This window comes from Somniosus microcephalus, chromosome 18, assembly GCF_052327205.1.
Source record: "Somniosus microcephalus isolate GS21.2 chromosome 18, FLI_Smic_1.0, whole genome shotgun sequence".
In the NCBI taxonomy this organism is placed as follows: Eukaryota; Metazoa; Chordata; class Chondrichthyes; order Squaliformes; family Somniosidae; genus Somniosus; species Somniosus microcephalus.
The window spans coordinates 4,073,583-4,096,577 of record NC_141004.1 but is presented as its reverse complement, the minus strand read 5'-3'; the positions used below and the strand labels follow the sequence as shown (position 1 = coordinate 4,096,577).

At 47.3% G+C, this 22,995-nt stretch overlaps 1 protein-coding gene across 1 annotated transcript; it reads left to right on the top strand.

The window, feature by feature from the left end:
- Nucleotides 1-630: 630 nt before the first annotated feature.
- On the top strand, nt 631-22,760 carry prok1 (prokineticin 1). The gene is made up of 3 exons (XM_086011732.1): nt 631-816; nt 14,978-15,103; nt 22,226-22,760. Exons 1-3 carry the CDS (start codon nt 748-750, stop codon nt 22,346-22,348), a joined length of 318 nt encoding a protein of 105 aa, XP_085867858.1. The 5' UTR covers nt 631-747; the 3' UTR covers nt 22,349-22,760.
- Nucleotides 22,761-22,995: the final 235 nt, after the last annotated feature.

Here is a 22,995-nt window from a genome sequence, read left to right as displayed (position 1 = left end):
GCTTTGGCAATATGGTTCTCTGTAAACTTTCATGCCAATAAAGCATTTGAACTGAACTGAACTGAGAGACAGAGAGAGAGAGAGAGACAGAGAGACAGAGACAGAGAGAGAGAGACAGAGAGGCAGGCAGAGAGAGACAGATAGAGAGAGACAGAGAGAGAGAGAGACAGAGAGACAGAGACAGAGAGAGAGACAGAGAGGCAGGCAGAGAGAGACAGAGAGAGAGAGAGAGACAGAGAGACACAGAGAGAGAGCGAGAGAGAGAGAGGCTGAGAGATAGAGAAAGAGAGACAAAGAAAAAGAGAAAGAGACAGAGAAAGAGCAAAAGAGACAGTGAGAGGCGCAGAGAGAGACACGGGGAGAGAGAGAGAGAGAGACAGACAGAGACAGAGAAAGAGAGAGACAGAGACACAGGGAGAGAGAGAGAGAGACAGACAGAGACAGAGAAAGAGAGAGACAGAGACACAGGGAGAGAGAGAGAGAGACAGACAGAGACAGAGAAAGAGAGAGACAGAGACACAGGGAGAGAGAGAGAGAGACAGAGAAAGCGAGAGAGAGAGAGAGCGACACATTACTATCAGATTGTCACAGCTTCAGCAGTGTTTAGGGCAGGGATTGAAGTGGGAGGGCCCAGCATCACTGGATCACTGCCTGATTTAGAGGTATATAGTACAAATAGCGCCACAGACTGACAGACTGAGAGACACCAGCACCGTTCAGACAAAGCTCACATCTCTGGGACTCAGTATGAGAACTCCTCTCCTCCTAACTTTCCTGATTTTACTGAGGCCCAGCCAAAGTATTGTTATTACTGGGGTAAGTCTGCATATTTTGTCAAAAAAAATGATAACGGTAGATAAATTCGAGTAAATTTATTTATATACCCAGGATTTAGGGAAAATTATTTTTTTCAATGTATTTACTGAATCTAGTGACAAAAAACAATATTGTGCATTGTGTTACCATTTCGTGGAGTCATTGCAGTGTTGCAGTGAAATCAATCTGTTTAATCAATGGATATATTGAACAGTATAAATAACAGATACCAGATTGCATTTAAACTGTTCAAACGCATCTTTAAAAAGTTGTCTGGTGCTACCTGTGTCGTGTTCTGTGCTCTACAGATGTGAAGTATATATTTATATAATATTTAACAATCCCATGCGCGGTGACTGCAGGTGCAGCAATGCTAACCGGCTGGAAGGACAAGACCCAGGAACATCAATCCACCCATTGCTCCCTGCAGGCACTGATACTGGGCGTGTGTTTCCAGGATTCTCGGTTGCTTGCAGTTTTGTGATGGTTTGAAGAATTACTTTTCAGAATTCTGCCGTTTGCGAGTTTTGCTTTTGTTTTTTTTAAATAGTGTCGGGGTCCCTGAAATGTGAGTATTTGAGTGAGGTTCACAACCCGCCCAGCGCCAGCCCCGGTCCTGCCGCTGCCGCACCTTCCTGATCTTCCAGCGAGGCAGGATCAGCGCCAGGAATGCACCAGTGAGACGCTGAAACTCGAGCTCAACTCAAACAATATTCGCAAACAGGTGGCTGGAACTGAGCGGGGAAGCAAGCGAGCTGCAAAAGTGGAATAAAAAAAAAAAAATCACGAATGCCCCCAGTCTGAGGTGACAGCAGGCGGGGGAGGGGAGGGAAAAGACAGGTGAAAGTTTCAGCTAGACATCCCGTCCTGCAATATCAGCCCACCCAAACCACAGGGCGAGGGGGAAAATCAAACAGCTCCAGAGAAAGTGTGTGAGAGAGTGGGAGAGAAAATAGACTCACAGTCAGAGCGAGTCTGTCTGTGTGTGAGTGAGTGTGTGAGTGAGAGAGAGAGAGAGAGAGAATGAGAGATACCCAACCAGAGCGACAGTGTGTGTGAGAGAGAGAGAGAGAATGAGAGATACCCAACCAGAGCGACAGTGTGTGTGAGAGAGAGAGAGAGAATGAGAGATACCCAACTAGAGCGACAGTGTGTGTGAGAGAGAGAGAGAGAATGAGAGATACCCAACTAGAGCGACAGTGTGTGAGTGAGAGAGAGAGAGAATGAGAGATACCCAACCAGAGCGACAGTGTGTGTGAGAGAGAGAGAGAGAATGAGAGATACCCAACCAGAGCGACAGTGTGTGTGAGAGAGAGAGAGAATGAGAGATACCCAACTAGAGCGACAGTCTGTGTGTGAGAGAGAGAGAGAATGAGAGATACCCAACTAGAGCGACAGTGTGTGTGTGAGAGAGAGAGAGAATGAGAGATACCCAACCAGAGCGACAGTGTGTGTGTGAGAGAGAGAGAGAATGAGAGATACCCAACTAGAGCGACAGTGTGTGAGTGAGAGAGAGAGAGAATGAGAGATACCCAACCAGAGCGACAGTGTGTGTGAGAGAGAGAGAGAATGAGAGATACCCAACTAGAGCGACAGTGTGTGTGTGAGAGAGAGAGAATGAGAGATACCCAACTAGAGCGACAGTGTGTGTGAGAGAGAGAGAGAGAATGAGAGATACCCAACTAGAGCGACAGTGTGTGAGTGAGAGAGAGAGAGAATGAGAGATACCCAACCAGAGCGACAGTGTGTGTGTGTGAGAGAGAGAGAGAGAATGAGAGATACCCAACTAGAGCGACAGTGTGTGTGAGAGAGAGAGAGAATGAGAGATACCCAACTAGAGCGACAGTGTGTGTGTGAGAGAGAGAGAGAATGAGAGATACCCAACTAGAGCGACAGTGTGTGTGTGAGAGAGAGAGAATGAGAGATACCCAACTAGAGCGACAGTGTGTGTGTGAGAGAGAGAGAGAATGAGAGATACCCAACTAGAGCGACAGTGTGTGTGTGAGAGAGAGAGAATGAGAGATACCCAACTAGAGCGACAGTGTGTGTGAGAGAGAGAGAGAGAATGAGAGATACCCAACTAGAGCGACAGTGTGTGTGTGAGAGAGAGAGAGAATGAGATACCCAACCAGAGCGACAGTGTGTGTGTGAGAGAGAGAGAGAATGAGAGATACCCAACTAGAGCGACAGTGTGTGTGTGAGAGAGAGAGAGAATGAGAGATACCCAACCAGAGCGACAGTGTGTGTGTGAGAGAGAGAGAGAATGAGAGATACCCAACTAGAGCGACAGTGTGTGTGTGAGAGAGAGAGAATGAGAGATACCCAACTAGAGCGACAGTGTGTGTGTGAGAGAGAGAGAGAATGAGAGATACCCAACTAGAGCGACAGTGTGTGTGTGAGAGAGAGAGAATGAGAGATACCCAACTAGAGCGACAGTGTGTGTGTGAGAGAGAGAGAATGAGATACCCAACTAGAGCGACAGTGTGTGTGTGAGAGAGAGAGAGAATGAGAGATACCCAACTAGAGCGACAGTGTGTGAGTGAGAGAGAGAGAATGAGAGATACCCAACTAGAGCGACAGTGTGTGTGTGAGAGAGAGAGAGAAAATGAGAGATACCCAACTAGAGCGACAGTGTGTGAGTGAGAGAGAGAGAATGAGAGATACCCAACTAGAGCGACAGTGTGTGAGTGAGAGAGAGAGAATGAGAGATACCCAACTAGAGCGACAGTGTGTGTGTGAGAGAGAGAGAGAATGAGAGATACCCAACTAGAGCGACAGTGTGTGTGTGAGAGAGAGAGAATGAGAGATACCCAACTAGAGCGACAGTGTGTGTGAGAGAGAGAGAGAATGAGAGATACCCAACCAGAGCGACAGTGTGTGAGTGAGAGAGAGAGAATGAGAGATACCCAACTAGAGCGACAGTGTGTGAGTGAGAGAGAGAGAATGAGAGATACCCAACTAGAGCGACAGTGTGTGTGTGAGAGAGAGAGAGAATGAGTGATACCCAACTAGAGCGACAGTGTGTGAGTGAGAGAGAGAGAATGAGAGATACCCAACTAGAGCGACAGTGTGTGTGTGAGAGAGAGAGAGAATGAGAGATACCCAACTAGAGCGACAGTGTGTGTGAGAGAGAGAGAGAATGAGAGATACCCAACTAGAGCGACAGTGTGTGTGTGAGAGAGAGAGAGAATGAGAGATACCCAACTAGAGCGACAGTGTGTGTGTGAGAGAGAGAGAGAGAGAGAATGAGAGATACCCAACTAGAGCGACAGTGTGTGTGTGAGAGAGAGAGAGAGAGAAAATGAGAGAGACCCAACTAGAGCGACAGTGTGTGTGTGAGAGAGAGAGAGAATGAGAGATACCCAACTAGAGCGACAGTGTGTGAGTGAGAGAGAGAGAATGAGAGATACCCAACTAGAGCGACAGTGTGTGAGTGAGAGAGAGAGAATGAGAGATACCCAACTAGAGCGACAGTGTGTGTGTGAGAGAGAGAGAGAGAGAGAATGAGAGAGACCCAACTAGAGCGACAGTGTGTGTGAGAGAGAGAGAGAGAATGAGAGATACCCAACTAGAGCGACAGTGTGTGTGAGAGAGAGAATGAGAGATACCCAACTAGAGCGACAGTGTGTGTGTGAGAGAGAGAGAGAGAGAGAATGAGAGAGACCCAACTAGAGCGACAGTGTGTGTGTGAGAGAGAGAGAGAATGAGAGATACCCAACTAGAGCGACAGTGTGTGAGTGAGAGAGAGAGAATGAGAGATACCCAACTAGAGCGACAGTGTGTGAGTGAGAGAGAGAGAATGAGAGATACCCAACTAGAGCGACAGTGTGTGTGTGAGAGAGAGAGAGAGAGAGAATGAGAGAGACCCAACTAGAGCGACAGTGTGTGTGAGAGAGAGAGAGAGAATGAGAGAGACCCAACTAGAGCGACAGTGTGTGTGAGAGAGAGAGAGAATGAGAGATACCCAACTAGAGCGACAGTGTGTGTGTGAGAGAGAGAGAGACAGAGGATAGAGAAAGACACATTTAGATGGAGCGATATTCAGTCACTCTGGCTCCTGAGAACCGGGCAGAAGTGGTCCAAAACTCCCGGTACTGTATTTACCTTCCCCCCCCCCATCCCGCCCAACACCATTGTACCTAAAATAAAAGCAGAAAATGCTGGAAACACTCAGCAGGTCAGGCAGCATCTGTGGAGAGAGAAACAGAGTTAACGTTTCAGGTCGCTGACCCTTCGTCAGAACTCATTATACACCGCACATTATAATATACTACAGCATAGAATCATAGAAACCCCCAGCACAGAAGGAGGCCCTTTGGCCCATCGAGCCAGTGCTGGCTCTTTGAAAGAGCCGTCGTGCTCAGTCCCATCCCCGCTCTTTGTCCGTAACCCTGTCAGTTCCTCATCCTCCAGAACCTGTCCAACTCCCTTTTAATATTATTGATGGAATCAGCTTCCACCACCTTCTCAGGTCGAGCATTCCCGATCCCGACAACTCTCCAAGTGAAAACATTTCTCCTCCTCTCCCCTCGAGATGTTTTGCCACTGATTGTGAATCTGTGACCTCTGGTTATTGACCCTCTCACCAGAGGGAATAGTATTACCCTGTTTACTCGATCGAAACCTCTCATCACCTTGAAAACCTCGATTAGGTCACCTCTTAACCTTCTCTGTTCCACAGAGAACAGTCCGAATGTTTCCAACCTCTCCTCATAACTGAAGTCCCTCATCCCTGGTGACATCCTGGTAAACCTCCTCTGCACCCGTTCTAAGGTCTTTACATCTTTCCTGAAGTGTGGGGCCCAGAATTGTCCACAATATTCCAGCTGAGGCCGAACCAGTGATCTATAAAGTTCCAGCAGGATCTCTTTGCTTTTATATTCTACGCCTCTATTTTCAAACCCAAGTAAACCAGATGCTGTTTAACCACATTATCAACTTGCCCTGCCACCTTTAAAGATTTGTGTATATGGACACCAAGGTCTCTCTCTGCTCATCTACACTTTGCAAAACGGTGCCATTTATTGTGTACTGACTTTCCATATTACTCCTCCCACAGTGCATCACTTCGCACTTCTCCACACTGAACTCCACCTGCCCTGCTTCCGCCCATTTCACTACCCTGTCTGTGTCATCCTGAAGCCTATAACTATCCTCATCACTATTTACTATGTTGCCAAGTTTTGTATCATCTGCTAATGTTATAATACTGCTCCCAACACCCAAGTCTAGGTCGTTTATAAAAATTAACCCTTGACCCTTGGGGAACACCAGTCTGAGAAACATCCACCACCACCATCACCATCACCATCCTCTGCTTCCTGTCACTGAGCCAATTCCGTATCCATACCGCCATTTTCACCTTAATTCCATGGGCTTCCATCTTCTGTACAAGCCTCCTGCGTACCACTTTCTCGAATGCCTTTCGAAAGCCCATATATACAGCATCTACTGCATTACCTTGATCAACCCTCTCTGTTACCTCATCAAATAATTCAATAAAGTTAGTCAGACACAATTTGCCTTTAACAAATCCATGCTGGCTCTCCTTGATTAACCCATGCCTTTCTAAATGAGCGTTTATTTTGTCCCTGATAATGGTTTCTGTGGTGTATGTGCCTTTACGAGCCCCTGTGTACTGTAATGCCGGTAATGGCCACTCGGGCTATATAAGCCTGCATAGTGTCTTGTACCTGTCAGTTCACCTCCAGACTTTGTTCAGTAAACACCTGTGAAACCTACTCCTGCATTCCATGTCTCCATTAACACACGGACACAACAGTGGCGACGAATTGGAAATGGGCTTACCTGCAATTCGGCAGCACCTCAAGGAGATCGATTCCTCAGACGAAAGTCGAAGAAAAGCAAGAGAAAAAAAAAACTGTGGTTGCACCAGCTAGCCGAGCTGGTGGCAGGTACTGCAATAATCCTTCCTGGGTGGCGGGCTGGGGCTCCATCGGCTGGCTCTGCAGCGGGGCCGAGCAGCGAAGGCGGAGGCAAACAGAGACAGAGGGGGGGAGCACTCAGGAGACGGCCGGCGCTGCAAAGCAGGTCGGCGTTCGGACCAAGCAGAGGGAGGGAAAAGTCCCAGAGAGTCCGGCGGGAATGAGTCTCCACCTATTGAAAAAAAAACCTATGTAAATAAAAACCGCGGAAAACAGCGTTGTCAGCAGCAACAGCGATGGGAAAGCACGGGAAGCGCCATTTTTTTTCTGCAGGGAAGAAAGGAAAGCGCGGGAGGTGCCATTTTTTTTCAGGATGCCTAAGGCTGGCAATATTAATGCTTTCGATAGCAATATAGAGGATTGGACCACATATGTGGAAAGAGTGGAGGTATATTGCACAGCAAATGAAATAGAAGATCATAAAAAGGCATCAGTACTTCTAAATCTAATGGGCGCAAGGACATACGGGCTGTTACGAAACTTAATCACTCCAGCCAAACCAAAGGACAAGAATTTTAAGGAGATTGTTGATACCCTACAGGAGCACTTAAACCCAACACCGCTGCTGATAGCGGAACGATTCAAATTCTTCAAGAGGAATCAGCACAAGAATGAAAGTAATGCTGATTACCTCACCGAATTAAGGAAGCTGTCCAAGCACTGCCAATTCAGTGCAGGACTGGCAGATTCTCTTCGAGGCAAATTCGTCTGCGGTCTCCTAAGTGAAGGAACACAGAAAAGTCTACTTTCTGAGAAAGATTTGACACTGGACAAGGCTTTCAGTATGGCTGTACCATACGAAGCAGCCGCAGGAGGAGCTGCAGAGATACAGCAAAAGCCACAGGACTTCGGCACCCATGAAATGACACAGGGTTTCGAGAGATGTTATCGCTGCAGCAGATCCACCCATGACCAGAGGGACTGCTGGTTCAAGGACAAATCATGCAGGCAATGCGGAAAGATTGGACACATTGCACGTGTATGCCGATCTGGACACAAAAAAGCCACGGACAGGAAAAAAATCAATAAGGAAAAGTACAGAAATGTACAAATGATGACGGACAGTAGCTCCGAAGACCAGAAGAGCGATAGCGACTCCGGAAACAAGAGACTAAGCTGTCTCAAATTACATAATGTAATTGCCAAAGAAGATTACCAGACCATTTGGGTTACCCTCACGATAGCGGGGTCCCCAGTTAAAATGGAGCTAGATACAGGATCAGCTCTGACCGTCATAAGTCGACGGGATTACGAGCGGCTATTTCCGCATATACCTTTGAAAGACACATCCATTATCTTGAAAACATATACGGGGCAGAAAGTATACCCCAAAGGGAAAATAAAGGTGCCTGTTGTATACAACGGCAAGGAAATACAGAAGTTGTATTTCTATGTTCTGCAAGATGGTGGTCCACCGCTGTTGGGACGTGAATGGATCAGGAAGATACGTTTAGACTGGCACTCCATTCAGGCACTGACAGTGACCAGTAAGAAAAAAATGATGATGACGTCATACCTGAACGATTAAAAGACATCTTGGCCAACGCCAAGGAAGTGTTTCAACAGGAACTAGGAACCTTGAAAGGCGTCACCGCCTCAATAAAAGTGGAAGATGCGGCAATTCCCAAGTTTTTTAAGGCAAGGCCGGTGCCATACGCAATTCGTCCAGCAGCCGAGGCAGAGCTGGAGAATTTAGAAAATGCAGGCGTATTATCCAAGATAGATTGGAGCGAGTGGGCAACACCCATCGTCCCGGTCATGAAGAAAATGTTGAATAATGATAAATCTGAAGAACAGAGAAAAATTCGCATCTGTGGGGACTTCAAGGTGACTGTAAACCCGGTCCTTCACATGGTACAGTATCCTCTTCCGAGGATAGAAGATATTTTCGCCTCACTCTCCGGAGGAAAACGTTTCACCAAAATTGACTTGGCTCAGGCATATCTACAGGTGGAGGTTGAAGAGGCCTCTAAAAATATCTCACAATAAATACACACAAACATAAGAACATAAGAACATAAGAAATAGGAGCAGGAGTAGGCCAATCGGCCCCTCGAGCCTGCTCCGCCATTCAATAAGATCATGGCTGATCTGATCCTAACCGCCAATCCACTATCACAGAAGGCCTGTACCAGTACAATCGACTGGTTTTCGGAGTAGCATCAGCTCCAGCTATCTGGCAAAGAGCTATGGAGCAAGTACTCCAAGGGATTCCGGGGACTCAATGCTACCTAGATGACATCCTTGTAACAGGAGAAAACGACAACGAGCACCTTGCCAATTTGGAGCAGGTGCTCACAAGGCTGAGAGGACGGGGCCTACGAGCAAATCGCCCCAAGTGCGAATTTTTCCAGAAACAAATATCATATTGTGGCCACATAATTAACGAGGAAGGGTTGCATAAGTCACCTGAAAAAATTGAGGCGGTCATAAAAGCCCCAGCCCCTGAAAATGTCTCACAATTAAGGTCGTTCCTGGGATTGATAAATTACTATCATAAATTTTTACCGAACTTGTCAACTCTTCTGCACCCTCTTAACGAATTGCTACAGACGGGAGTAATTTGGAAATGGACCGAAGACTGTAAACGTGCCTTCCATAAATGCAAAGGCTTGATCACGTCCAAGGAAGTTTTGGCTCATTACAACCCATCACTGCCAATCAGACTGGCGTGCGATGCATCCCCTTACGGCGTAGGAGCGGTATTATCGCATAGATTCCCTGATGGCTCGGAGCGGCCGATAGCTTTTGCGTCACGCTCATTGAACTCAGCTGAGCGTAACTATGCCCAGATCGACAGGGAAGCACTCAGCCTGGTATGGGGAGTGAAGAAATTCAACCATTACCTACACGGACAAAAATTTACCTTGTTGACTGACCATCAACCCCTCGTCTCCATATTCAACCCTAAAAAGGGTGTTCCCATTATGACAGTGCAAAGGCTGCAGAGGTGGTCCCTTTTCCTAGGGGCACACCAATATGACATAGAATACAAAGGATCAAAACAGCATGGGAATGCTGACGGTTTATCGCGCCTACCGTTGCCAACGGTAGAAGAGGCACCTACAGTGGACCCAGTGGAGATGTTCCACTCAACCATAGTGGAATGTCTACCGGTAACAAATTCTGCCATTGAAAAGGAAATGAGAAATGACCCGACTCTCTCACGAGTCTACGATTTAACAGTGAAGGGATGGCCAGCACATGGCGAACCACTGTTGCCAGCATTCTCGCAAAGAAGAGAACAGCTGTCAGTGTGCCGAGGAACCTTGATGTGTGGATCCAGAGTGGTGATTCCACCCAAACTCCAGGATAAAGTGCTAAAGGAGCTTCACGAGGGGCATCTGGGTGGAGTGAAAATGAAGAACCTAGCCAGAGCATTTGTGTGGTGGCCAGGTATCGATGGAGACATCGAAGAAATGACCAAGAGCTGCTTAGGATGCCAGAAGGTCCAAAACGCCCCACCACAAGCCCCTCTACATCCATGGGAGTGGCCCTCATCTCCATGGCAAAGGGTACACATTGACTTTGCTGTCCATTTATGGACTCAATGTTCTTAATCGCGGTTGATGCACACTCCAAGTGGCTGGAGGTAATAAAGATGTCCTCCACCACCACGGAAAAAACCATCACAGTATTAAGGACCATATTTGCCAGGAATGGGCTGCCTGAACAGATCTGTTCTGATAATGGACCGCAATTTGTGTCCGAAGAATTCAGGAAGTTCTTAAAAAACAATGGGGTTAAGCACTACACGTCCGCCCCATACCATCCCACCACCAATGGATTGGCTGAAAGGTTTGTCCAGACCTTCAAGAGGGCCATAAAGGCCATGGGTAATGAAGACATAAAACTTCAGCATAAGGTAGATAACTTCTTGTTTGCATACAGGAATGCAACACATGTGGTTACAAACCAAACTCCCGCCATGATGTTCTTCAATAGAAGCCTAAGATGCCGGCTGGATTTGATCAAGCCAAACATCAGAAGGGACGTGGAGAACTGGCAATTTCAAGGCATGAATGAAAGGCCAACTAGAACCTTCCAGCTAGGTCAACAAGTTTTGGCCCGGGACTACCGTACCGAGAAATGGCAGCCTGGAACTATTTGCACACGACTAGGACCGCTGATGTATACCGTGGACATTGGAGAAAGCATAATAAGGCGCCATGCTGACCAGATCATAGAGTCATCCGAAAAGGGACAACCTACACCACAACTCTATACGCCTAATGATGAAGCAGAGATACCCATAGCATCTACCTCCGATCCGGTGATACTGGAACCAGATGAACCCGACACTGGCATTCAAGCCGAATCGACCTTGCCAAAAGAACCTACTACACCACCAAAAATTACTACACCACCGAGGCGTTATCCAGACCGAATCAGGAAGCCTCCAGAGAGACTGACTTATAATTGATTAACTGCAGCAAATGTGTAGATTATTGTTCTTGTAATATGTTAATTAATGATTACTTAAAATGTTATGTACTGGTTGTCTAAAAGGGGAGGAATTGTGGTGTATGTGCCTTTAAGAGCCCCTGTGTACTGTAATGCCGGTAATGGCCACTCGGGCTATATAAGCCTGTATAGTGTCTTGTATCTGTTAGTTCACCTCCAGACTTTGTTCAGTAAACACCTGTGAAACCTACTTCTGCATTCCGTGTCTCCATTAACACACGGACACAACAGTTTCCAATAACTCCCCCACCACCGATGTTAGGCTGACTGGCCTGTAATTTCCTGGTTTATCCCTGTCCCCTTTCTTGAATAGTGGTAGAACATTAGCAACCCTCCAGTCCTCCGGCACTGCTCCTGTATCCAGTGAGGATTGAAAGATTGTGACCACTGCCTCTGCTATTTCTACCTTTGCTTCTTTCAGCAACCTAGGATGCGTCCCATCCGGACCAACTTTCAGTAATGCTAATCTTTTTAGTCCATCTTCTCTATCTATTACTACCCTGTCCATAACTTCCCTCTCCTCTTTTACTGCAACCATCCCATCATCTGTTTCTGTTAATTAAACCATGTTATAATCCCACGTAGCAATTTGTGCCTGCAGCTCACCAACCTTATTAGTTACACCGTGGACAATGACGTACACACAATTTAATAAATCCTTTGTGAATTTTCCTCAATCTGGTCCCTGCAATTTTTCGGATATATCTAATTTTACTGCTGTTTATCTCTCTGCCCTCTGAACTCATTTCTGCTCCTCTCTGCTAGTTCCTCTCCCACTGCCAAATGAGTTTAAACCCTCCCCAACAGCATTAGTTAACCTTTCAGTGAGAACATTGGACCCGGTTTTGTTCAGGTGCAACCCGTCCATCTTATACAGGTGCCCCTGCCCCCAGAACTGGTCCCAATGCCCCAAGAATCTGAAATCCTACCTCCTGCACCATTTCTCCAGCCACGCATTTACCTGCACTATCTTCCTGATCTGTACTCACTAGCACGTGGCACTAGGAGCAATCCTGAGATTACCACCCTTGAGGTCCTGTTTTTTAATCTTTTTCCTAGCTCCTGAAACTTTGCCTGAAGGACTGCAACACCTTGTCTCCCTATGTCACTGGTTCCAACATGGACCACGACTTCTGGCAGTTCCCCTTCCCCTCGCAGAATATACCACACATTGTGATATACCACACATTGTGATATACCACACACTGTGATATACCACACACTGTGATATGCCGCACACTGTGATATACCGCACACTGTGATATACCGCACATTGTGATATACCGCACACTGTGATATACCACACACTGTGATATACCACACTGTGATATACCACACATTGTGATATGCCGCACATTGTGAAATACCACACACTGTGATATACCACACATTGTGATATACCACACATTGTGATATACCGCACACTGTGATATACCATATACCACACATTGTGATATACCACACACTGTGATATACCACACACTGTGATATGCCACACACTGTGATATACTGCACACTGTGATATACCACACATTGTGATATACCACACACTGTGATATACCACACACTGTGATATACCACACTGTGATATACCACACATTACGATATGCTGCACATTGTGATATACCACACACTGTGATATACCACACATTGTGATATACCACACATTGTGATATGCTGCACACTGTGATATACCACACACTGTGATATACCACACACGGTGATATACCACTCATTGTGATATACCACTCATTGTGATATACCACACACTGTGATATACCACACACTGTGATTTACCACACATTGTGATATGCCACGCATTGTGATATATGACACTGTGATATACCACACATTGTGATATGCTGCTCACTGTGATATACCACACATTGTGATATACCACACATTGTGATATACCACACATTGTGATATGCTGCACACTGTGATATACCACACACTGTGATATACCACACACGGTGATATACCACTCATTGTGATATACCACTCATTGTGATATACCACACACTGTGATATACCACACACTGTGATTTACCACACATTGTGATATGCCACGCATTGTGATATATGACACTGTGATATACCACACATTGTGATATGCTGCTCACTGTGATATACCACACATTGTAATATACCACACACTGTGATATACCACACACTGTGATATACCACACACTGTGATATACCACTCATTGTGATATACCGCACACTGTGATATACCGCACACTGTGATATACCACACATTGTGATATGCCACACATTGTGATATACCACACACTGTGATATACCATACACTGTGATATACCACACACTGTGATATACCACAAGTTGTGATATACCACACACTGTGATATGCCACACACTGTGATATACCACTCATTGTGATATACCATACACTGTGATATACCACACACTGTGATATACCACAAGTTGTGATATACCACACACTGTGATATGCCACACATTGTGATATGCCACACACTGTGATATACCACTCATTGTGATATACTGCACACTGTGATATACCGCACGCTGTGATATACCACACACTGTGATATACCACAAGTTGTGATATACCACACACTGTGATATACCACACATTGTGATATACCACACACTGTGATATACCACACACTGTGACATACCACACATTGTGATATACCAGAAACTGTGATATGCCACACACTGTGATATACCACACACTGTGATATACCACACATTGTGATATACCACACACTGTGATATACCACACACTGTGATATGCCACACACTGTGATACACCACACACTGTGATATACCACATGCTGTGATATGCCGCACACTGTGATATACCGCACACTGTGATATACCATACACTGTGATATACCACACACTGTGATATACCACACACTGTGATATGCTACACACTATTATAAAGGATTTCACACGATATGATGTAATAAACTATACAAGAATATAATTGGGTTCAAATTCCACCGTCTGTAAATGAGATAGATTTCTTTCAGAAAATACCATTCCGGGCTCCAGTATCTGTGTAATGTGAGACGTGCCGTGTGGTGAGTGTAGCGAGCTCAGGAGAAACAGGTGACTCTGGACCTCTGGTTCCCAAAGCTCTCCACCACTGGGGGTTTTCCTCACCTCGTGTCTGGGTCTGTTGTAGACTCATTGATAGAGATTGATCGCTGTGATTAGTCAACAACCCCATTATCATTGTATCGTGCGACTACCAGGATGGGAGAAGTTGAACCAGATAGACCCTGGGTCTTTTTTGGTCCAACAATCCCAATGTCTCTTTCGATCTGCAACTGCAGCAGAAGTTGGATGAGGCGAGGATAGGGATCGGCCGTGCTGCCCTCCCAGAGTCAAATCCTGTGCCCACGCTCACTGTCTGAGCAATGTTGACTCGGGTGATGTATTGGGGGTCATTAGGGATCAGCTGCTGTTTGATAGCCCACCTTCGAGCTAACACCTTTGGGAGAAGTGAGGAGGGGAGAAAATTGGCAGAGAAACGTCCAGGGGAGAAAGACACGGGAGTGAAACCCGTCCACGCTCCAGAGTCTGGGATTAGAGACTAGTGCGGGGTCACAGGTCACACCCCACAATCTGTCAAACTGACAGGAAGTTGGAAAAGAAAATGCAGATTTTAAATGTTTCCATTCATTTAATTTTTCTCGCCTTCTTTGTGTAGTGTTTGCCCGGGATCGAGCGTCTCTCAGTAACTGTGTCTTTGTCTGCAGGCCTGTGATCGGGATATGCAGTGTGACGCAGGGTCCTGTTGTGCTGTCAGTCTGTGGCTGCGAGGACTTCGGATGTGCACCCCACAAGGACAGGAAGGAGATAAGTGTCATCCCTTAAGCCATAAGGTTGGAATCTGCTGCTCTGCCTCTTTTATACTGTGTTAGGTCCACCAATTCAAGTCACATCCCACAGACTCCGGCAATGAGGAGGAGAATGTAGGACCCCCATGCAAGTCCCTTCCCAGTGTAATACGGAGCCACACTGACCAGGGCAGTGAGCGGTTGGATCCCCGGTCTGTGGTGGGCCGGAGTCTTTGCTCCTGAACCCTGACCTGGGTGTAATGACCCATTGGTACACCGGCCAGAATATTCTCGGGCAACAATCCCGGCAGTTACTCTGGGATTGTTCCAGAATTAACCCCCACCCACTATTCCAACAGTAAACTTTAACCCCTGCCCCAGCTGCCTTAACCCTGGGGCAGGGTCTCCCGTTGCCATGGCAGCATTGCAACATTTTGGGGTCCCAACATTGCCATTTGTTTATTCGCAGTCGGGGCATGTTGTTGTCTCAGTGTCGTGAGGTAGGAGGTCAGATCAGAATCTTTTGCCCATTGCCAACAATCTTCCATCCATTAAAATCCATTAAAGTTCAAGTCAGGTGCACCCAGTTGGGTTCCCCACATCGCCCCTTTGCATCTCGCCTGTGGAATGGTGCCCACTTTAAACAGAAACTGGTTCCGATTCACTTCACAAATTCATAAGGAAATCTCCCTCACAAGTATCCAGCTTTACAGGAGGGAAGATGAAGGACCAGGAAAACCTGCATTTCTAGAATATTAATGCTTGTTGCTGATGTGTCTGTAGAGCTTGTTACACAGTAATCCCGGCTGAGGTATTAAAGGCGCCTCGCTCCACTAATCTTAAGCCCTTTGAGAAGATCCAGCTGATTAAAATGCTACCAATTGGATGTAAAACTCTCAGAGCATTATTGGATTCCAGGTGACCAGCTGATCTCACTCACCTCAGACAGGAGCACTCTCAGCCCCACAGCGCATTGTCCCACATTCCGCCTCCACTGCTGACAGATAACAGACAGAGCATTTCTCATCAGGTCCTTATTAACTTACCCTGCCTTCATTCTCAACAAATTAGAAATAATCAAGAATTCTGCAGCCTCAGTCCAGTCCCACATCCCTTGTGAAAGAAAGAAGATCTTGCATTTCTATAGCGCCTTTCACAACCTCAGGACGTCCCAAAGCGCTTTACAGCCAATGAAGTACTTTTTGAAGTGTAGTCACTGTTGTAATGTAGGAAACGCGGCAGCCAATTTGCACACAGCAAGATCCCACAAATAGCAATGTGATAATGAGCAGATCATCTGGTTCAGTGATGTTGGTTGAGGGATAAATATTGGCCCCAGGACACCGAGGAGAACTCCCCTGCACTTCTTCAAAATAGTGCCGTGGGGTCTTTTACGTTCACCTGAGAGAGCAGACGGGGCCTCGGTTTAACGTCTCATCTGAAAGTTGGCACCTTTGACAGTGCAGCACTCCCCCAGCACTGCACTGGAGTGTCAGCCTAGATTTCATGCTCGAATCTCATGGCGTGGGACTTGAACCCATGACCTTCTGACTCAGAAGTGAGGGTGCTACCCACTGAGCCACGGCTGATAAAGGGCCATAGATTGGAGTTCGTGCCTCAGAGAATCCTTTCACACCCACCCATTGAGATGGCCTCTCACTACCATGTGAAGGTCTCCAGCCAGTATCTGGGTCAGTACTTGGGGTCAGAAACTGTGGTCAGTACCCGGGGTCACCCCGGGGTCAGTACTTGGGGTCACTCCAAGGTCAGTACCAGGGGTCTGTGCCTGGGGTCACTCCAGGGTCAGTACTTGGGGTCAGTACCAGGGATCAGTACCAGTGATCATTACCTGGGGTCACTCCAGGATCAGTACCGGGGTCAGTACATGGGGTCACTCCAGGGTCAGTACCATGGGTCAGTACCTGGGTTCACTCCAGGATCAGTACCGGGGTCAGTACATGGGGTCACTCCAGGGTCAGTACCATGGGTCAGTACCTGGGGTCACTCCAGGATCAGTACCGGGGTCAGTACATGGGGTCACTCCAGGGTCAGTACCATGGGTCAGTACCTGGGGTCACTCCAGGATCAGTACTGGGGTCAGTACAAGGGGTCACTCCAGGGTCAGTACCAGGAGTCAGTTCCTGGGGTCACTCCAGGATCAGTACCGGGGTCAGTACATGGGGTCACTCCAGGGTCACTCCAGGGTCAGTACTTGGGGTCACTCCAAGGTCAGTACCAGCAGTCAGTAACAGGGGTCAGTACCTGGGGTCACTCCAGGATCAGTACCAGGGTCAGTACATGGGGTCACTCCAGGGTCAGTACCATGGGTCAGTACCTGGGGTCACTCCAGGATCAGTACTGGGGTCAGTACAAGGGGTCACTCCAGGGTCAGTACCAGGAGTCAGTTCCTGGGGTCACTCCAGGATCAGTACCGGGGTCAGTACATGGGGTCACTCCAGGGTCAGTACTTGGGGTCACTCCAAGGTCATTACCAGCAGTCAGTAACAGGGGTCAGTACCTGGGGTCACTCCAGGATCAGTACCGGGGTCAGTACATGGGGTCACTCCAGGGTCAGTACCAGGGTCGGTACATGGGGTCACTCCAGGGTCAGTACCGGGGTCAGTACATGGGGCCACTCCAGGGTCAGTACCAGGGTCAGTACTTGGGGTCACCTCAAGGTCAGTACCAGGGGTCAGTTCCTGGGGTCAGTAACAGGGGTCGGTTGCAGGGGTCAGTTCTTGGGATCAGCACCAGGGGTCACTCCAGGGTCAGTACCTGGGGTCAGTAACTGGGGTCACTCCAGGGGTCAGTACCATGGGTCATTCTGGGATCAGTAGCAGGGGTCAGTGCATGGGGGTCAGTACCTGGGGTCACTCTGGGGTCAGCAACAGGAGTTAGTGCATGGGGTCGCTCCGGGGTTAGTACCAGGGGTCAATATATGGGATCACTCCAGGATCAGTTCAGAGAAGATAGGAGCAGGAGTAGGCCATTTGGCTCCTCGAGCCTGCTCCACCATTTAATGAGATCATGGCTGATCATCCAAATTCAGTACCCTGTGATGCGCCATCAATAACTCCAGAAGACTAAGAGTTAAACTTATAACAAGTAGGCTTTTATTAACAAAAGAATACGAGCATGCCTCTGCTGGTAGACCGATCCTTAAAGCCAGGGGGACTGGAGGTCAATCACCTTTATACCTGGGCTTATGGGTGGAGCCAGGGGCGGAGCCAGCTGAGGCATGCCCAGACATGTTCTGTACAGGCAGATTAGTGGTTTACCACACCCTGTCCCTGCTTTCTCCCCATATCCCTTGATCCCTTTAGCCTTAAGAAATATATCTAACTCCTTCTTGAATATATTTAATAAATTGGCCTCAACTGCCTTCTGTGGTAGAGAATTCCACAGGTTCACCACTCTCTGGCTTAAGAAATTCCTCCTCATCTCTGTCCTAAATGGCTTACCCCTTATCCTTAGCCTGTGACCCCTGGTTCTGGACTCTCCCGCCATCGGGAACATCCTTCCTGCATCTAATCTGTCTAGTCCTATTAGAATTTTATAAATTTCAATGAGATCCCCTCTCATTCTTCTAAACTCTAGCGAATATAAGCCTAATCGACCCAATCTCTCTTCAAACATCATTCCTGCCATCCCAGGTATCAGTCTGGTGAATCTTCGCTGCACTCCCTCCATGGCAAGAACATCGTTGCTCAGATAAGGCGACCAAAACTGCACACAATACTCAAGGTGTGGTCTCACCAAGGCCCTGTGCAACTGCAGCAAGACATTCTTGCTCCTGTACTCGAATCCTCTCGCTATGAAGGCCAACATACCATTTGCCTTCTTAACCGCCTGCTGCACCTGCATGCTTATCCTCAGCGACTGGTGCACAAGGACACCCAGGTCTCGTTGCACTTCCCCTTTTCCCAATCTATTGCTGTTCAGATAATAATCTGCCTTCCTGTTTTTGCCACCAAAGTGGATAACCTCGCATTTATCCACATTATACTGCACCTGCCATGCATCTGCCCAAACACCAAAACTGTCCAAATCGTACTGGAGTTGCTCTGCATCCTCCTCACAGCACACATGCCCACCCAGCTTTGTGTCGTCTGCAAACTTGGAGATATTACATCTAGTTCCCTCATCTAGATCATTAATGTATATTGTGAATAGCTGGGGTCCTAGCACCGATCACTGCAGTACCCCACTAGTCATTGCCTGCCACTCGGAAAAAGACCCGTTTATTCCAACTCTTTGCTTCCTGTCTGCCAACCAGTTCTCTATCCAAGTCAGTACCTTACCCCCAATCCCATGTGCTTTAACTTTGTATGCTAATCTCTTATGCAGGACCTTATCGAAAGCCTTCTGAAAGTCCAAATACACCACATCCACTGGTTCTCCCTTAACTATTCTACCAGTTACATCCTCAAAAAATTCCAGTAGATTAGTCAAGCACGATTTACCTTTTGTCAATCCATGTTGACTTTGTCCGATCCTGTCACTGTTTTCCAAGTGCTCTGCTATTACATCTTTTATAATGGACCCTAGCATTTTCCCCACTACCGATGTCAGGCTTACCAGTCTATAATTCTCCATTTTCTCTCTACCACCTTTTTTGAATAGTGGGGTTACATTAGCTACCCTCCAATCCATGGGAACTGTTCCAGAATCCATAGAATTTTGGAACATGACCAGCAATGCATCTACTATTTCTAGGGCCACTTCCTTAAGTACACTAGGATGTAGATTATCAGGACCTGGGGATTTATCGGCCTTCAATCCCATCAATTTCCCTAACACCATTTCCCTACAAATACTGATTTCTTTCAGTTCCTCCCTCTCATTAGACCCTATGTTCCCCAACATCTCTGGGAGGTTATTTGTGTCCTCCTTTGTGAAGACAGAACCAAAGTATGTATTTAATTGCTCAGCCATTTCTTTGTTCCCCATTATAAATTCCCCTGATTCTGACTGCAAGGGACCTATGCTTGACTTCACCAATCTTTTTCTCTTTACATATCTATGGAAGCTTTTACAGTCAATTTTTATGTTCCTTGCAAGCTTACTCTCATACTCTATTTTCCCCCTCTTAATTAATCCCTTTGTCCTCCTTTGCTGAATCCTAAACTGCTCTCAATCATCAGGTTTGCTGCTTTTTCTGGCCAATTTATATGTCCTCTCCTTGGATCTTATGCTATCCCTAATTTTCCTTGTTAGCCACGGTTGAGACACCTTTTTTGTTTTATTTTTATTCAGGACCCTAGTCTCTGAATCAACTACTTCACTCTCCATCTTAATGAAGAATTCTATCATATTATGATCGCTCCGACCCAAGGGGCCTCGCACAATAAAATTGCTAATTAACCCTTTCTCATTACATAATACCCAGTCTAAGATGGCCTGATCTGTAGTTGGTTCCTCGACATATTGGTCCAGGAAACCATCCTGTATACACTCTAGGAATTCCTCCTCCACAGTATTGTTACTAATTTGGTTAGCCCAATCTATATGTAGATTAAAGTCACCCATGTTAACTGCTGTGCCCTTTTTACACCCATCTCTAATTTCCTGTTTAATGCCATCCCCAACCTCAGCATTACTGTTTGGGAGTCTGTATAGAACTCCCACTAACGCTTTCTGCCCCTTGGTATTTCTCAGCTCTACCCATACAGATTCCACATCATCAGAGCTAATATGCTTACTTACAATTGTGTTAATCTCCTGTTTGACCAGCAATGCTACCCCATATCCTTTTCCTTTTTGCCTGTCCTTCCTGAATATTGAATACCCCTGGATGTTGAATTCCCAGCCTTGGTCATCCTGGAGCCATGTCTCTGTAATCTCAATTATATCATATCCGTTTACATCTATTTGCGCAGCTAATTCATCCACCTTATTACGAATGCTCCTCGCATTAAGACACAAAGCCTTCAGGCTTGTTTTCTTAACACTCTTAGTCCTTTTAGAATTATTATTTACTGTGGCCCTGTTTGATTTACACCCTTGATTTCTCTGCCTTCCACTTTTGCTTTTCTCCTTCCTGTCTTTTGCTTCTATTCTTGCTTCCCTTTCCTCTGTCTCCCTGCACAGGTTCCCAACCCCCTGCCATTTTAGTTTAAACCCTCCCCCAGAGCACTAGCAAACACTCCCCCCTAGGACATCGGTCCCAGTCCTGCCCAGGTGCAAACTGTCCGGTTTGTACTGGTCTCACCTCCCCCAGAACCAGTTCCAATGTCCCAGGAATTTGAATCCCTCCCCCTTGCACCATTCCTCTAGCCACGTATTCATCTGAAATATCCTTCTATTTCTACTCTGACTAGCACGTGGCACTGGTAGCAATCCTGAGATTAATACCTTTGAGCTCCTATTTTTAAATTTACCTCCTAACTCCCTATATTCAGCTTTTAGGACCTCACGATTTCAGTTCCTGGAGTTACTCCGGGGTCAGTACCAGGGGTCAGTACCAGGGGTCACTCTAGGGTCAGTACCTGGGGTCAGTAGCTGGGGCCAGTACCTGGGGTCACTCTGGCGTCAGTAATGGGGTCTCTCCGGGGTCAACACCAGGGTCAGTTCCCGGAGTTAGTACATGGGGTCACTCTGGGGTCAGTTCCCAGGGTCAGTACCTGCGGTCACTCCGGGGTCAGTACCAGGGGCAAGTTCCTGGTGTGCAGTTCCTGGGGTCAGTACCTGGGGTCACTCCAGGGTCAGTACCAGGGGACAGTACCAGGGGTCAGTTAGAGAGGTCAGTCCCTGGGGTCACTCTGGGGTCATTCTGGGGTCAGTCCCTGGGGTCAGTACTAGAGGTCAGGTGCAGGGTTACTCCAGGGTCAGTACGTAGGGTCACTCAGGGGTCAGTACTAGGCTCACTCTGGGGTTAGTTCCTGGAGTCAGTTCCCGGGGTCAGTTCCTGGGGTCAGTTCACGGACAGTGTGGGCCTCGGATCAGGATGGGTCCAGCTGGTCTTTGCTGCCTCTGAACCGCACCGGCCGGAGGGTGAGAAGAGCTCTCAGATTTCCAACCTTAACCTTTAACCTTTAACCTTTGTCCTCAGTGTCAAGTTGTCCGATAATCGCTCCTGTGAAGTGCCTGGGGACATTTTGCTTCAATAAAGGTGCTATGTAAATGCAAGATATTGTTGTTGATGTCCGCGTCTCTGTCCCACCGCAGGTTCCGTTCTCTGGCCAACGCAAACACAGCACGTGCCCGTGCTCGGCCGCCCTGCTCTGCTCCAGGTCTGCGGACGGCACCTTCCGATGTACTTCCAACTTTAAAAACATGGACTTCCACTGAGAGGGCACTGACCGTGTGACTGGCAGCAGGATGGTGACCGGAGACACGACACCCAGCGACGGACGTGGCTCCCGACAAATCTCACCACCTGACTGCGCCATTCTCGGTCTCGGAATGCAGGCAGTAGTCAGTAGGCCAGTCCCTTTAATGATGCTGGGGATTACTCTGCCGACAACTGGGGAGAGGCTGTTTTTCCCCGTTATATGGCGACGTAATCCCTCGCTAAATAAAGATTTGTTCTTGTGTTAATTCTACCATTTCAAAAATAAAAAATGTCTCTTCCGCATTATTTTGCTATTGTCTCATTCTGATTGTTCAGCCTCTAAAGTGACAATAAAACTGAAGCTCCCCAAGCAGCGAGTTCTTACCTGATCGCACTCACAATACGTCAGCGCACCATCACTCTCTGCTCACTCTGTCTCCGGGCTCCCACTCACAGCCTGCAGCCGATGGGATGGCGATGGAGTTCAGACTCAGGCTGTTTCCTCTCCCTCCCTCGCAGTCCAGCAAAAGGGAGATTAGGGGTCAGGGTTATTCCAGCTCTCCGAGGCTGAGTGAACGGGCCTTGCTAAAATACAGCAAGAGGACCCACAGGGCCCCTCAAAGTTCATCACTCTCACACTATCTAGTCGCTCTCATTACATGAG